Source organism: Triplophysa rosa, linkage group LG2 (genome assembly GCF_024868665.1).
Source record: "Triplophysa rosa linkage group LG2, Trosa_1v2, whole genome shotgun sequence".
Taxonomy (NCBI): Eukaryota; Metazoa; Chordata; class Actinopteri; order Cypriniformes; family Nemacheilidae; genus Triplophysa; species Triplophysa rosa.
The window spans coordinates 12,538,222-12,553,710 of record NC_079891.1 but is presented as its reverse complement, the minus strand read 5'-3'; the positions used below and the strand labels follow the sequence as shown (position 1 = coordinate 12,553,710).

The 15,489-nt window shown below is 38.8% G+C and overlaps 1 protein-coding gene across 3 annotated transcripts in view; it reads left to right on the top strand.

The window, feature by feature from the left end:
* rasa1a (RAS p21 protein activator (GTPase activating protein) 1a) overlaps positions 1-15,489 on the top strand; it is a 62,633-nt gene that overhangs the window by 42,803 nt on the left and 4,341 nt on the right. For 2 of the 3 annotated variants that reach the window (XM_057350220.1, XM_057350202.1), the window contains 4 exons: positions 6,118-6,206; positions 6,292-6,369; positions 6,452-6,586; positions 14,472-14,551. In XM_057350220.1, coding sequence (XP_057206203.1) covers positions 6,118-6,206; positions 6,292-6,369; positions 6,452-6,586; positions 14,472-14,551 — 382 coding nt within the window. Of the gene's footprint in view, positions 1-6,117; positions 6,207-6,291; positions 6,370-6,451; positions 6,587-14,471; positions 15,167-15,489 lie in introns of those variants that run through there. The other variant, XM_057350209.1, reaches the window with a different exon arrangement.

Sequence of the window (15,489 nt, the reverse complement as noted above, 5' to 3'; positions counted from 1 at the left end):
GTAGTCTAGAATTTTGACATTTAAAACCTTTAACAAAAAAACTTGTCAAGTTTTAAACAATAAAACTTCTTTAAATATCCCAAATATAAGTAACAATCGAGTTGTAGCCCATTAGAGATGTGCTGATGAGGAAATAAACTTATTTTGATCTTTAAAGTTATACATTTAGATTATTCCCTTTCCTTCAACAAAAAGTATTATTAACATTATTTATTATTATCAGAATAAGAAGAATAAGACGTATCACATGATATACTCGCGTTGTATTTTTTTGTTCTTTTCCCACTTAGGCCTACTTTAAAACGAATGCTTAGTTTGTGCTTCATTAATACTTAATAAAAACACAACAATAAAGTTAGCCTATGTTAAACATACCTTTACTGTGCATTTATAATTAAAATATTATTGAAAAAACGAAATAAGATGGATAACAGATATTATAACACAAATAAATACAAAATCTTTGGATTTTCCCCTTGCTTTAAGCATTTTTAGTTTGTGGTTCACATTTTATGAAAACATAATTAAAGTAAAACAAAGACAAACACACTTACATTGAACGCTCAAATTATTTTTTATTAACAAACGTTCTTTTGCGCTCTTGTCTCTGTCATCCTGTCAATCATTGCGCTGTTTCAGTGTCCACACGCAATATCTCCGGTGCTCTGTGCTGCGCGCTGGTTGCAGAAGACGCAACTGCTCGCGTTATGTGAAGGACACGGACCGGACGTTCAAACTGCACAGCTCGCGTCGTCATATGGGGAAAACGCGTCCGACGATTAATGAAGAACCCGATAATGCGTGATAGTGGGAGACTTAACAGCTTTAACAACCGTCTCAAACTCTCCCGAATGTAATTATATAGCTCCTTCAGAAACATAGATCTATTTTATAAGCGCCAAAGATGTAGGCCTAGAGGTGACCTGATATTGTATTATAATACTTCTCAGGCAACGTTAAATAACTTGTTTTTTACTTGTCAATTTACTTTTCATGTTCTGTTCTGCGCTTTGGGAAGTTTCTTTGCTCGATCCATTTGGTCATTTGACTGTGAAAGAGTGATTGGTTGACATAATAACTTGATTAAATAAATTATATATTTATTGAACTCGATAATGACTTTTTCGTTATATTTTTGTAGCGAGGAAGGCGGGGCGAGAGCCGTGGGGCGGGTAAGGCGGGGCCGGCGGCGTAAGTGGCAACGAGTGTCAGCTGTGCGACCGCCGGTCCCCGCATGCCTCATGGGGGAGCTCGGTAGTGCCAGCTGCCCTCAGCCAGGAGCCATCGCCGGCCGCCTCCTGGGACGAGGTGGGATGGCGGCCATGGAGGGAGCGCGGGAGTGCCGGCTGCCCTCAGCCAGGAGCCATCGCCAGGAGGCGGCCGGAGGATCGTGGGAGAAGGCTCCCCTGGGGGGGGAGTAAGCACAGGCTCGGTGCTGCCCCCCGGCCTGTGAGGGGTGATGGGGGTATGTAGCGAGGAAGGCGGGGCAGGAGCCGTGGGGCGGGTAAGGCGGGGCCGGCGGCGTAAGTGGCAACGAGTGTCAGCTGTGCGACCGCCGGTCATCGCATGCCTCACGGGGGAGCTCGGGAGTGCCGGCTGCCCTCAGCCAGGAGCCATCGCCGGCTGCCAGGAGGCGGCCGGAGGATCGCGGCTGTGCTCCTGGGACGAGGTGGGATGGTGGCCATGGAGGGAGCGCGGGTGTGCCGGCTGCCCTCAGCCAGGAGCGGCGGCGTAAGTGGCAACGAGTGTCAGCTATGCGACCGCCGGTCCCCGCATGCCTCACGGGGGAGCTCGGGAGCATAAGAGGACGAGCGACCGGACCATCAAGAGAGAGGACCCGGGCCCGGAAACAGGTAAGTTTGTTTATGTGTTCGTGTGTTTATTTGCTGTTTATTGTTTATTTATTTCTGAATTAAAGTTTTGTGAATGATGCCGGTTCCCGCCTCCTTCCTTCCCTACTTTGAACTTTGTTACATTTTTATAACGTTTTATTTTAAAAAACGTTAAATAATATTTTGGCACAATGGCGCCTCCACTTGTGCGGCTCCCCCATTTTTTGCACCCCTGGCTGTACCGATTAAGAAGTGAGTCGTACTGTAGATTAAAAGATCGAATGACATGCTAAAAATCGAACCAAGTATGTGATTTGCATGATTGAAGAAATGTAATACAGTTTATGTAATATGTCTTTTTGAAAGATTTTTCTCATTCATTACTGTCTCACGCAAAGACAGCGCAGCTTCAAAGAGACACGAGCCAATAGCGCTTGAGCGTGAGCTCTGTCAGAGCGTTTCATTGGTTGAATGTACTGAATGAACACGCCCTTCACTGAACGAACGAGTCAATTGAGTCAAAATGAGACTGAATGAACTGCTACATGTCGTTCATGGTCTAATATTCTCTGTTGAATTAAATTGTTAATATTTTGAAAATAAATGTTATTTGAATTTCGGTTTCATTTTTTAATTTTGTTCAAAATATCGAGGTGTGTTTCGTATCGTGAACACAGCATCAAGATATGTACCGAATCGTTAGCTGAGTGTATCGTTACACCCCTAGTAAATTAATTTGCTCACGTTTGCCTCTGTTAGTACACGCAGGCATCTATAGATGTATATGCTCTCAGTTGATCTTTACTATACACGCTTGGCTTCTCCGTCTGGTAGGTGTAGATGTCAGGCCACTTAACTGGAGGAAATCCAGTCAGTTCGTCTCTGGATCCATTGAGTGAGCGCGTACAGGTCGGCCAGGTTCCTTGCGTTAAAGTTAAACTTGTTCAAAAACAATCGTGGTCCTAGACAGTGAGTGACCTTACATGTTAAATTGTTTTAGTCATTGTCAAAAAGCAAGCAAACAAAACGTGCTGCTACCTAGCATTAGTAATGCGGTCAAGGGGATCTTTCTGCCTCCACCTAAGCTCCGCCCACAAAAATGCGTCACAATGTTTACTAACAGTAAAGGCGTTATATTCAATTCAATTCAATTCAATTTTATTTATATAGCGCTTTTCACAATGTGCATTGTTCCAAAGCAGCTTTACAGGAGCAAATAAGAAAAACACAGAAAGGTAAAACACAGCACAGTGCATGGTGTTTATAGACCAAGCAAGATCATTATATTTATTCTAAGGTAATAAAAACATAACTTTTCATTACGTAAGGTTTTTATACACATCTAAAGACACAGTTTTGTATGTTATATTGCATTTCTGTTAATAGATCATACAAAACATCCCGCACTGTACCTTTAAGTATTCGTTGATAGTCATAATACGTTACACCACAACATTTAGTTTGGCTAAAAGTAATTATTTAAACATTTGTTAGATGTTATGCGTGCGTGCGCAAATTGTTCAATATGATTTCTTGCCTGTTATATAGGCTACAGGATGAACGGAGCATCCCGTGCGCAGCTCGCGCCCGCATGTGCTTTCATAGCGACACAGCGTGCACAGCACTGCTGCCTGTTTACATACAGTACAAATGCGAGTTTGTATTACGTTATTTTAAATACGTTTATGAGCGCATGAAAGCGTAGATTATTTAATTAGATTTCTTTTATCCGCATTTTTCTGTTCTCTTTCTGTAGCGCGAGTCATAGACAGATTCAGTATATGTTGTTGTGAGAAGAGAAGGTTCACATAGTTCTAGAGAGAGTGATTGACAGCGTGATGCGATCGTTTCCACCCAAAAATAGGCTATATACAGTTTAGGTATGACATGATGTGTTTGAGTTTTAGTTAATTGAAATTTTCTTTACTACAACCTTTTGAAGTCGAATGTCACTATTATATTTAATACTTACAAAAATACTGTAGGTATATTTTAGGAGCCTGTTTGATTTGGGGTAAGTTTTACTTTTTGATTGTTTGTGTTTCTGAGGCTCTAGATTACATGCAGCTACTATCACTTGTAGCAAAAAACAGCGGTGGTTGGTGTTATAGATATATCGTCATTTGTATCGCTATCGCAACAAATACCAGAAATGATCATGATAGAGTTTTAGGGCCATATCGCCCATCCCTAATAAACTCTTAAATGAAAATAAATAAATAAATGTTTTAGGCTTGTTTCGCGCACATTTACGGAGCCTCGATTCAAAACAGTGAAACGCGGTGTCTTTACGTACAAAACATATTCATTTGTGTAACTGTAACTCTCCAAAATCGATGCCATAAAAAAATTATAAAAATAATAAAGGAAACGAAATGTCTTAGCTTTACCATAAGTCTATAGCTACGGTTAGACCTGGGCCGTCATGTCCTTGCACTGCGTGCGCTTGGAAAACCACATCGGTTTAGGACCAGACAGGAGTAACTGGTCTGACGGCACAAAAAAACTCCCTGTGAAGGTGTTAGATGCACAAATGCATGTGTATTTGCTAGTGACTTTGGAGATTGGTTGCCAAGTTAATTAATTTATTTTATATTCGTATTCCTGATCCCGTTTTGAATGACAGTAAATGGAGTCGAAGTGTCGATTCCATCGACTCCAAAAGTGGGAGTCGAGAATCGGAGTCGACTCCAAAAAACCTGGAACGAACACCCCTATTGACAGGCCTACGCCTGTCAACAGTAACTAAGGAGGGCGGGGCTTAGCGAAGGGTCAATTGATAGCATATGCACATTTGTTGTGGTGAAGGCAGAGGATGGGCTCCCCCTGCTGGTGGATATAAGACATTAAAACATGATGCTCTGAAATGCTGCTTTGAAACACTGAAAGTACTGTTGACTTTGACATTAAAGGTACAGTGCGGGATGTTTTGTATGATCTATTAACAGAAATGCAATATAACATACAAAACTGTGTCTTTAGATGTGTATAAAAACCTTACGTAATGAAAAGTTATGTTTTTATTACCTTACAATAAACCAGTTGTATCTACATAGGGAGCAGGCCTATCTACATGGAATTTGTTATGTTGCGCAGCCATGTTTTGTACAGTAAGCTCTAATGGACAAACAGCTCTACAGAGCGCGTTTCGTATATGTTGGTCTTCGTGTGTTTTTTTAGATGCAGCTTGCGTCATCACTGAGTTGAAGACGCACAAAGTAGTAAGTCGTAGTACGGAGAGGAGGAGGAGTAGTCGTCGTCTAGCTGAAGCAATTGATTGTTCTGTCTTAGAAGTTTTGATAAATGACCATGCGTATTGTGCACAAGAGCCGACAGAGCGTGAATCTCCGTCGTCAAAGAAGCGCAAACGTGATGCTGCCAGACGAATTAGAGACAAACGGCGGCAGAAATCCAGGATAAACATCGGTGTATCTATTACCAGATGGAAGGCACTGTTGAAAGACAAATGTTTTCAAGGCGACGCCAAAGTTGCCTGTTTTCTGCTAGACTGGTAAGATAATTCAACATTTTCAATGTTTCCACTTTTTCAATGTTTACCAAACAACTGTTTTGTTGAAACGGTAACGTTAGCATTTTATACAAATGGCCATATAACCTCCGAATAATAATGTTTTTCCGTCCCTGCGGTACGTACTCCGGTTGTTCCTGACTTTACAAAGGGGGAGACAAACGTCTACTAACTTACACCCAACTGCCTATGTCGTTGTCAGATCAAACGCTTTGAACAGCGTTGCTATTTACGATTAGCTAACTTTAGTCACTACTCTCAGCGTGTACTAGATAGCACGCAAGAAATATATCTAATTATAGAATTGTAACCGTAACCTTCGCAATAGAATACATGTTAAATGATTAATTACGTTAATATATTGCCTTACCTTTGCAAAGAAACATCGTTGCTTGCTATCCGCTGTCTCAGTAGACAACATCTTTTTTTACTGTTGCGGCCACCATCGTAATTCGAAAGGGAGGGGTGAGCAAATGACTCAGAGATTCGTTGCAAAACTATAATACAACGCCTAGTGGCCGCTGATTTTCAAGAACTGCGCCTTTAAGTCAGTGATGATGATGATGATGATTAGTATATACTGTACGTTTACAAAAATTTTGGTCTATAAATGAATCTATATAGACTGTTAGAAATTAATTTGAAAAATAAAATGAAAATACATGTAAATGTATATTTTCAAAAAAGAAAATTTTCATCAGTTTGATGATGTTGTTATTATTATTAGAACTGAATATTCAAAGTGTTTCTTTACAGATCCTCCATCCCCCACAGCAGGCCGAACACTCACCCTTGTGGCCAAGTCAGTGCAGAACTTGGCCAACCTGGTGGAATTTGGTGCTAAGGTATATTATTTCTCATGCTGGCATTACAATAATCACTTGTGAATCATTGTTCAGAAGCATTTCATGTGATGTATTTGTGCTGCAGGAGCCCTACATGGAGGGAGTGAATCCTTTCATCAAAAACAACAAACAAAGGATGATCATGTTTCTGGATGAGCTGGGGGTAAACGGCCCTACATCCATTTTCATAACAGCATGTGTTTGCCTGCAGCTCAGTTTACGACCTGTCACTGCTGTTTCTCTAGAATGTTCCTGATCTTCCGGAATCGACTGAGCACTTTAGGACTGATTTGTCCCGTGACCTTGCTGCCCTGCATGAGATCTGTGCTATTCATTCTGATGAACTCCGCACCCTCAGCAACGAGAGAGGAGCCCAGCAGGTAAATGTCTCTGTTGTGTGATTTGTAAGAGAGAATTCATAGTCAGACGGTCGTTTCCACAGCATAAACAGGAACCTGATGGTAATGTGCTGGCTAATATTTTATTATATAGAAAAGAATGCATTGGTTGCATCTAGGGCTGCAGCTATCGATTCTTTTACTAATCGAGTATTCAGATAATAAGTACTTTTTCTTTTTTTCAAAAGCAATACTAAATATACAAGAGAAAATAAGACCGGTCTCTTAAAATGAGTAAAACAACTAATTTGTTTCCTTTTTTAGAATAATTAAAGTTTTTATTGCTGAAATTACATGCATTAATATCTGTGAAAACTAAACCCATTTAGTACATTCCATTGCCATATTAAATTCAAAATGCAATATAATACAAATATATAAATAAGAAACATGAATAAAAATAGAAAGAATAATTTCAAACAACTAACTTCAGCTTATGCATGATGCATTTAGTTTATATAAATTAGTTTGTTTCTTTTTTTACTATTAAGTAGTAATATGACTTTTATTTTGGCAGGTTGTCGGAAGACGCTTATTTTTTAGTATGTCTGTTTCTTCACTCAAACAATAACATGTTCGTGAAATAAACTCTCAGAGCAACTCTGGAGGTGAAGTTCATGTCCTCATTCAGCGCAGACAAATGTATAAGCATCACACGTGTAGCACGTTAAACTGTGCAGTTCATTCACGCTGAACAGCCAGATGACGTGTAAATAACAGGATTCGGTGTCCACAAGTCCGCATCAGTGTTAATTTCGTTAACGAAAACTATGACGAAAAGTATTCGTTAACGACATGTTTTCACTGAAGAAAACGAGACGATAACTAAATAAAAATGAATGCATTATAACGAAAACTGTAATAAAAATATACTGACATTTTCGTCAACTAATAAAAACGAGACGAAAATATTCTTGTCCCACCTGGCGGACATCAGTTTGCGCGCATGTGCTGCTTATCTCATATAAACGGCAGAGAGAAGTCTCTGGGAGAAGGGGAAGCACACACATGTATTCTGTGTCTCCACGCGGGTTACAAAGCGTCTTATTTTCTTCACGATCGCCGGTAAAACGCCGCAAACTTGAAGCGCGACTGCAGGCGAGTCACCCCGAAACACATTACGAAGGCAGCTCAAAGGTTTTTATATGCCTATGTTAATTTAACACGAGCTGCTGCATAACGTGAAATGCAACATAGAGTCAGCCAAAAGAAACCAGCGCTGTCCTCTACTGATTATAGAAGTGATGAAGTGAGTCAAACTGTACATTCCAACCAAATATGTAACATGTTTGCATGACTAAAGAAATGTAATACAATTTATATAATATGTCTTTTTGAAAGCTATTCTCATTCATTGCTGTCTCAAGCAAAGACAGTGCGCTCTTTCTTCAAATAGGCATGCCATGAGCCAATAGCCTTTGAGTGTGAGCCCTGTCAGAGCGTTTCATTGGTTGAATGAACTGAATGAATACGCCCTACTTAACGAGTCAATTGAGTCAAATGGAATTGAACGAACTGGAACATGTCGTTCATGGTCTAATACTCTGCGTTCCAACAATGCATATCTAGTTACTGGAATTTTCTGAAAAATAAAGGTAATGACCTGGTTTAATTTCATTCTAAGGTGAAGTAAATTATGTCAAAACAGTTGAATCTTTGTATGGAACATTTAATTACACCAAGTAAATGATTTAAACCATTTAGATTTTAGTAGACTAAATATAATGTATATTTATTCGACTAAAATGTTTTTCATATTTCGTCGACTAAAACTAGACTAAAACTAAAATGATGGGGTTGACTAAAATGTGACTAAAACTACATTGCATTTTCGTCAAAAGACTATGACTAAAACTAAATCAAAATTTGCTGTCAAAATTAACACTGGTCCGCATCTAGTTTGATGGACTCAATGCAGCCGGAAAACAAGTTTCACTCGCAAAATAGACTAAAACGAAGTAAAATAGCAGTTCACCATTTGAATAAGCTATCACCTATTTATCAGCATGAGAAACACGTGAGTGTGTGAACAGACTAAAATGTGTGTGTCTCACGGTGAATGCGTTACACTTGAGAGCCCTGTAACATGAACAGAGTTTAGCAGGCTGTGCGTTAGTAATAACGGTCCATGGGGAAACGCAGTGCTCCGTGTGTACTGTAGTTAAATGGATTAAACAAAGCTTCGAAGCAACAAAATGTGCCTCGATGATTTTTTGTATTTGAGTTACTCGAGGAATCGTTTCAGCCCTAGTTGCATCCAAATGCTTGAGCAGCAGATTTGTTGCTTGCTGCAACAATGACTGCAGGTGGTGCTTGTGCAGGAATGCACCTCTGGAAGGCTGCGATGACTTTTCTGAAATTATGATTTATTAAGAGTGTTGGCAATAAACAGAATATTTTAAAACTATATTACTAATTTCTTGATAGAAGTGAAATCAAAAGTTATAGAAAATGAGAGTAAAACTAAAGGTAGTACAGATATAAACATTAACATAACAACATAAACATTACGTGGCCCAAACTTAATTTCCGGTAGACCTCTGCAAAGAATCTAGTTTTAATTCAATTTAATACAATAAAATATAAATGTACAGGTGCTGATCATATAATTAGAATATCATCAAAAAGTTGATTTATTTCACTAATTCCATTCAAAAAGTGAAACGTGTATATTATATTCATTCATTACACACAGACTGATATATTTCAAATGTTTATTTCTTTTAATTTTGATGATTATAACTGACAACTAATGAAAATCCCACATTTGAAATATATCAGTCTGTGTGTAATGAATGAATATAATATACAAGTTTCACTTTTTGAATGGAATTAGTGAAATAAATCAACTTTTTGATGATATTCTAATTATATGACCAGCACCTGTATATTAAATATAAAATAAATTGTTAAATTATAACCAAACGCAGGCCTGAAGTTAACTTGGGGCCAGATTGTGCATCCAATGAAACGTCTATAGAGGCGTCTTTACACAGGCAAGATAAGGCGTCTCTGTGGTGGATAAAATTTCTGTGTAAAGACGCAATGCCGCATTAAAGCCGCTCTAAACTACGTCATTCACTCCCATTTCAGCAGAAAGCAAGAGAGTGAAGATGAAGCCAAAAACACACAGCGACATTTGTTTTAGGATAATAATAACAACGCAGATTTTTTAAATAATTCAAACATACATTTTTCGTTTCATTTCTTCATAAAATGATTTATTGAGGAAAATGTTTGGAGTATTTTTGTTTGTGCTGTGGCTGTTTACTTAGGCAAGCTGTGGCACATTTTGAATGCATGATTCCTGTAGCTCAGTGAGTATGGCGCTAACAATGTCAGAGTCATGGGTTTGATCCCAGGGATTGCACATACTCAGAATCAAAATGTATAGTATGATGCAATTTAAGTCGCTTTGGATAAAAGCATCTGCTAAATGCATAAATGTAAATGAAAGCATGATGTAAATTTTGAGACTGTTTTCAGCCATTAAAATAGTTTAATTACTTTTTAATGGCAAATTAAATTTATTTCGTTTCGTTTCTTTTTAAAGTTAATTTAGAAAAATGTTTGGCGTATGATTGTTTGTGACTCAGCAGATTTTTTTATTTGGACATGAATTGTTTAAATTCTTCCTTTAGCTCCTCTCCTTCGTAAGGAAAAAACCTTCCGATACGCGTGACACGATCACATGCAGACCTGTGTTACTGTGTCTCAAACTGCTTCAAATATTAGGTTTGTCGGACATTATGCAGTGCTGCGCAGTACCGCAGGAGTTATTTGAATAGCCTGTCCTGTTTCTTAAGCGGATGGGTCTGCGCAACACGCACGCGAAGTCGAACACATAATAAATCACAAACTTAACATTACTCTATTGTGATGAGAGAGTGTGTGTTTCTCTTACCTCAAAACAGTCGCATCATAATAATGTGTGAAATAAAGTGTACTTCGGTCCAGATCGTAAAGTGAGGACAGTAGGAGTGGGGACAGTAGGGCTTGTGCACAGATGCCCGGCCCTAGGAGCGTAAATTATTTGGGTCTCATGGGGCTAGGATTGAAATGCAGGATTTTGTCGTTATATTTCCAAACGCATCTCATTGAGGACAATATTTCATACACGACAATGTTCTGGTTACATTTGCAGTAACACCGGAACTGTTAATTTACCTGGTCGACAGTGACTTTCAGGCTCTTTAAAACAACTTTTGCCGTCTTTCAATATGCGGTGAGGTTCCCGCTGTAGCAGTTTTAGCTGCATGTTAAAATAACGATGAGCTAAGCTCACCAAATATGGTTCTCCACCAGATCTTTCAAGATCACTGTATCAAAGCTCAATAAAACAGAAGGAAGGAGGCGGGAACCAGCGAACAATCAAACATTTTCATTCAAAATAAATAAGCAATAAAACAGGCCGGCAGCCCCTCACGGACGACTGCCGGCCACACAAACATAAACACAAAAGTAACAAGCCGGCAGCCCCTCGCGGACGACTGCCGGCAACACGAACATAAACGAACTTAAACAAAACTTAACTAATGTCCGGGCCCGGTCCTCTCTCGCCGTATTCTCCTGCCGTTCGTCCTTTTATGCTTCCGCTCTCCTCCGTGAGAGATACGAGGCCGGAATGACGCCCAGCTGACACTCATTATCAATCACGTCCCGGCCTCGCTTCCTCCCACGGCTCTCGTCACACCTCCCTCGTCACAATCACATCCATGAAATGAGTCATTTAAAACATCAATTTCAGTCAAGGAATTAGTTTAGCTCAAAGGAAAATACGTATAATAATCGTTATTAAATATACATATTTTACAGTCTCTGATTAGTAATGTAAAGCTTGTATGCATACAAGCGAATGCATCACTGATATTATATACTTTACATTATCTCATGGCCATAAGTAACGTGACTACCAAACAGGATTTAGAGCAAAAGTAGCGTAAATCAAAACAGTTTAAGTGACCAAGTATATGAACCGAACACAGAAAACCCCTCACAGGTGAATATATATGGTTGTTTATTAAACTATACTCTAAATGGTAAAAATAATGACGATCGCATAAACACAAACAATACATAAAACACAAACGCGCTAGGGAGCGCGGAGAGAGAAAGAGTGAGAAGAGAGAGGGAGAGCATGGCAGCGATTTCTGAACACCAATAAAAATCATCTTTAACAAAGAGGTACAAACTTAACGCAGCTATTCTATATATAGAATCGGATACTTGCGGGCTCTGTGCTGGACCAATATCCGTACGCGCGTGTAGAAATGGAATTGTTCAAAAGGTTTCAGAATGCAGTCCAGCTGGAAAGTTCCAGGCCTCGTGACCAGCCGCGTGCCTCATCAAGGTGTGCATGGCAGCAGAAGTCCATTGTTCCTTCTTTCACCCCAGTGGGGGGAAAAGTCAGTCTCTGAAGAGACGCCACGAACCAGTTTCTGATGAAGGCAGGTATAGAGCAAAAAGGCCAAGCTTCGTTTTCAGAGCAGGCTCGATATTTAGCTTCATGAGAGGGCATGCCCACCTGAGTTTGTTGAGCAGGGAAGAGGTTCTTTGTCCACTCAACAGCTAATTTGCATCTTAATGACCTCCTAGCAACTTTACAAAATACCACCCCAAATTATAACGTTAATGAAAAGAAAATGTTCTATGGTCACACAATATATATAAACAAGGAGGAATTGTAAAGACATCAAATATGCTAAGGTTTGAATTGCATCAAGTCATGATTCATTCGGAGGTACGAATACAAAGCCTGAATTAAACTTGCCTATTTAACAATTGCAGATTATTTAAAATGGCAAGAGCGACAACATATAACCTAGATATTTAGATATATTTATAGAAAAGGACAGTTTAATCACACAAGTTCCTATTTGTCAGAGAAGTTTCTCTGGGTAGCCTCAGATGTTAAGTTCCAGAGACAAAAGAGAGAGACTTCTCACCTCTGCTTTGAAGCTTAGGAGTCGTAAATTTCCCACAGAGAAACAAAAGGTGTTATCAACACTTTCGGTGAGAGCACCAACCTAAATCCTGGCCCCCTGGATTTAGGTCTGACTCCGTCCTGGTTTCTTGATATCAATATCAAAAGACCAAAAGAGAGTGGAGGAGGGGGTTTATGGATCTTCTTTTAATGATTCCAACCATTTGGCTTATGCTAAAGTCTCTACACCACTAATAACAAATTTCTATGGAGTGTTTGTTAGCTAGAAAGTTCATTTAAAATGTTGCATTTATAGCCTAATATTGCTTTTATCCAAAGTATGCATTGTTAATATTAGTGTCAGTATTTTGGGGGGAGTTTATATCGTTTAATTTAAAGTTTAAATGTTAAGACATTATTTTATTTGCATATTGTTAGAACTGTGCTTTTGTGGTTATGTTCAGCATTATTTTAATTCCTGTGTAAAGCGGTTTCTGTGCCGCCTTTGCTGTGTAAAGAGGCCATAGGATACATCTCTGCTGCCTTAAAGAGTCCATTATACAGTTTAACAGTAACTCCAAAAACATTTGACAGCAAAATTATTTTTCTACGTACCTTTTATCAGTTTGTTTTCCTATGATTAAACATATGACCTTAACATTGCTTGTTCCAGCATCTACCAGCTTAATATACAATTATTGCATATATGCATTATTTTTGTTTCTATTTTTTCAGTCACTTTTCATAAGTTTATGGAAAACATGCCTGTTAAACTCCTGAAATATATATGGGCTATTACAGAGCCCTTTTAGGGACATGGTGGTGGAAAAAAATGAGAGGGAAGAGAAAAATATTTTTTAAAGCTTTTGCGTTCTCTCGCAAAACATTTTGTGAGTTCTGACAAACGCTTCATGTTTAATGTCCAGCTGGCAGAATTTAAGACTAGCTCCATACATAAACATTGGTCTGTAGTCGCAGATTCCCAGACCAATAACTCGTGAGCTAATCGTTCTTATAACACAAATGACACCTGATTCTATGTAACATAAACAATGAATTTTAACTTAATTTTCCACAAATTGAGCCTTGTATCTCAGGCGGGAGCCGGCTGAGACAAGACCGAAGGGATCGTCTGTAAAGTGCAAAACCCGAAGATCATTAGGCTACGAAAAATAGTCATCAACTTCAGTGCTTTTCGGATTTACAGTCACTTTGCAGACGGTTTCTTTGGACTTGTCCATGTCGCCTGCTCATATAGAGATCAATTTATATTCTGGTTTTGAGGAAGACTAGGTTGTAGATCATTGTCTAAGGAATTGTGTTATTTGTGTTATAACAACGTTTAGCTCACGAGTTATTGGTACGGGAATCTACTCTGAAGGATGTTTGAATGTTTTGCGAGATAACGCAAATATGTGTGCGAGAGAACGGAAAAGTTTTGCGAGATATCGCAAATGTTTTAAAAAATATTTCATACTTTTTCCACCCCATGTCCCTAAAAGGGCTCTGTAAGCTATCCTGCATTATGGATGTGACATTTTTAGTAAAAACGTGAAATAATTTCTCAGAGAATGTATTCATGAGTAAAATATAAACCAATGATTCTATATATCACTAGTCTATTTGAAAAGACAATAAAAATTATTTGTTATGGATGTGACAAAAAAAGGACGCATGTTTTTGCAAGACAACATTCATTACATACATAGGATTTCTGTCAATTAAAATGTACAAACCAGAAGCAATACCCAACAAATTGAGAAGTTTTTTTTTCTTATTTTTCACATGCCCACTTATGAGGAATATGGAGCGTTATGGATGTGACTATTCACTTACATAAGTTGTCTGAAAGTTAAAAAAATCCATCTGAAATGTCACCTACAGTATACAAACAACATATTGGTGGTTCAAGCATTAATTATTTTTCTCTGCCTCTTTCTGCAGCATGTACTAAAAAAGCTGCTGGCCATTACTGAGCTCCTCCAGCAGAAACAGGTGCACTACGCCATGTCCAACAGCAACAGGTAGTTCCACCTCCGTCTCTGTCTGATAGTTTATCTCAGTCTCCATAAGTAGCCAGTGGGACCCCAGCATGCTCCACCCTCATCACCATGTCAGCTCCTGCCCTCCCCATATCTCCCATCCCCACTTTTCCTCTGTCTCATTGCCTGTGCCACGAGAACTATGCAAACTACACGGCTGGACTTTGAAGTGTGAAACCAATGACTTGTATAATCCTGCACCCAAATTGTTCGGTTTGAATGTTCTCAGTATGTTGGGAACATATCCGTCTAACAAATGGGTCTAATGAATGACCCACAAAATTCACAGAACGGTGTTTTTAAATACAGGTTGCCAAAGTGTATCTCTTTGTCCGTTTGATCTGAAACTGAACTGACACAGCTGCAGCAATTCTTCTCTATAACTGGATTATGAGCTATAATGCTTTTTATACTGTAATTTGTTACTAATTTACATGGCTATGAATATGCAAAAACGTGCTCAGACTAGTATTTCTTCCCTTGTTTCATTGAGTTTGAATTGTGCTGTAGACTGGATTTGTTTTTTGTTTTTTTCATTTTATCATCCTCAGAGAGTATGATTATTTTATATCAGAACAATAAATTCTCTTGCTGGAATCATGAGTTTATAATTTGAGGTAACCTGATTTTTCCCCTTATTGTACAATGTATTTGATTGGTAGTTTTCCCTGAGATAAATTCAAAGCCAGACATGTTCTCAGGAGAAAAGTTAAACGTAAAAATGTTTACAGCAGTAAATTTATATTAGTCCAGACTGTATCAGGAATGCATGTACTTATTAAACAAGTTTTATAAAAGTATGGACTGGCTTCTGTCTCAGCTTCTGTCTGCTTTTGAATATAAAGCGACAGCTGTTGTGCTGCCTCTAACTGTATTGTAGGGTTTTGTGAAGATTTCAATTCTTGAATAAAGGACAGTTT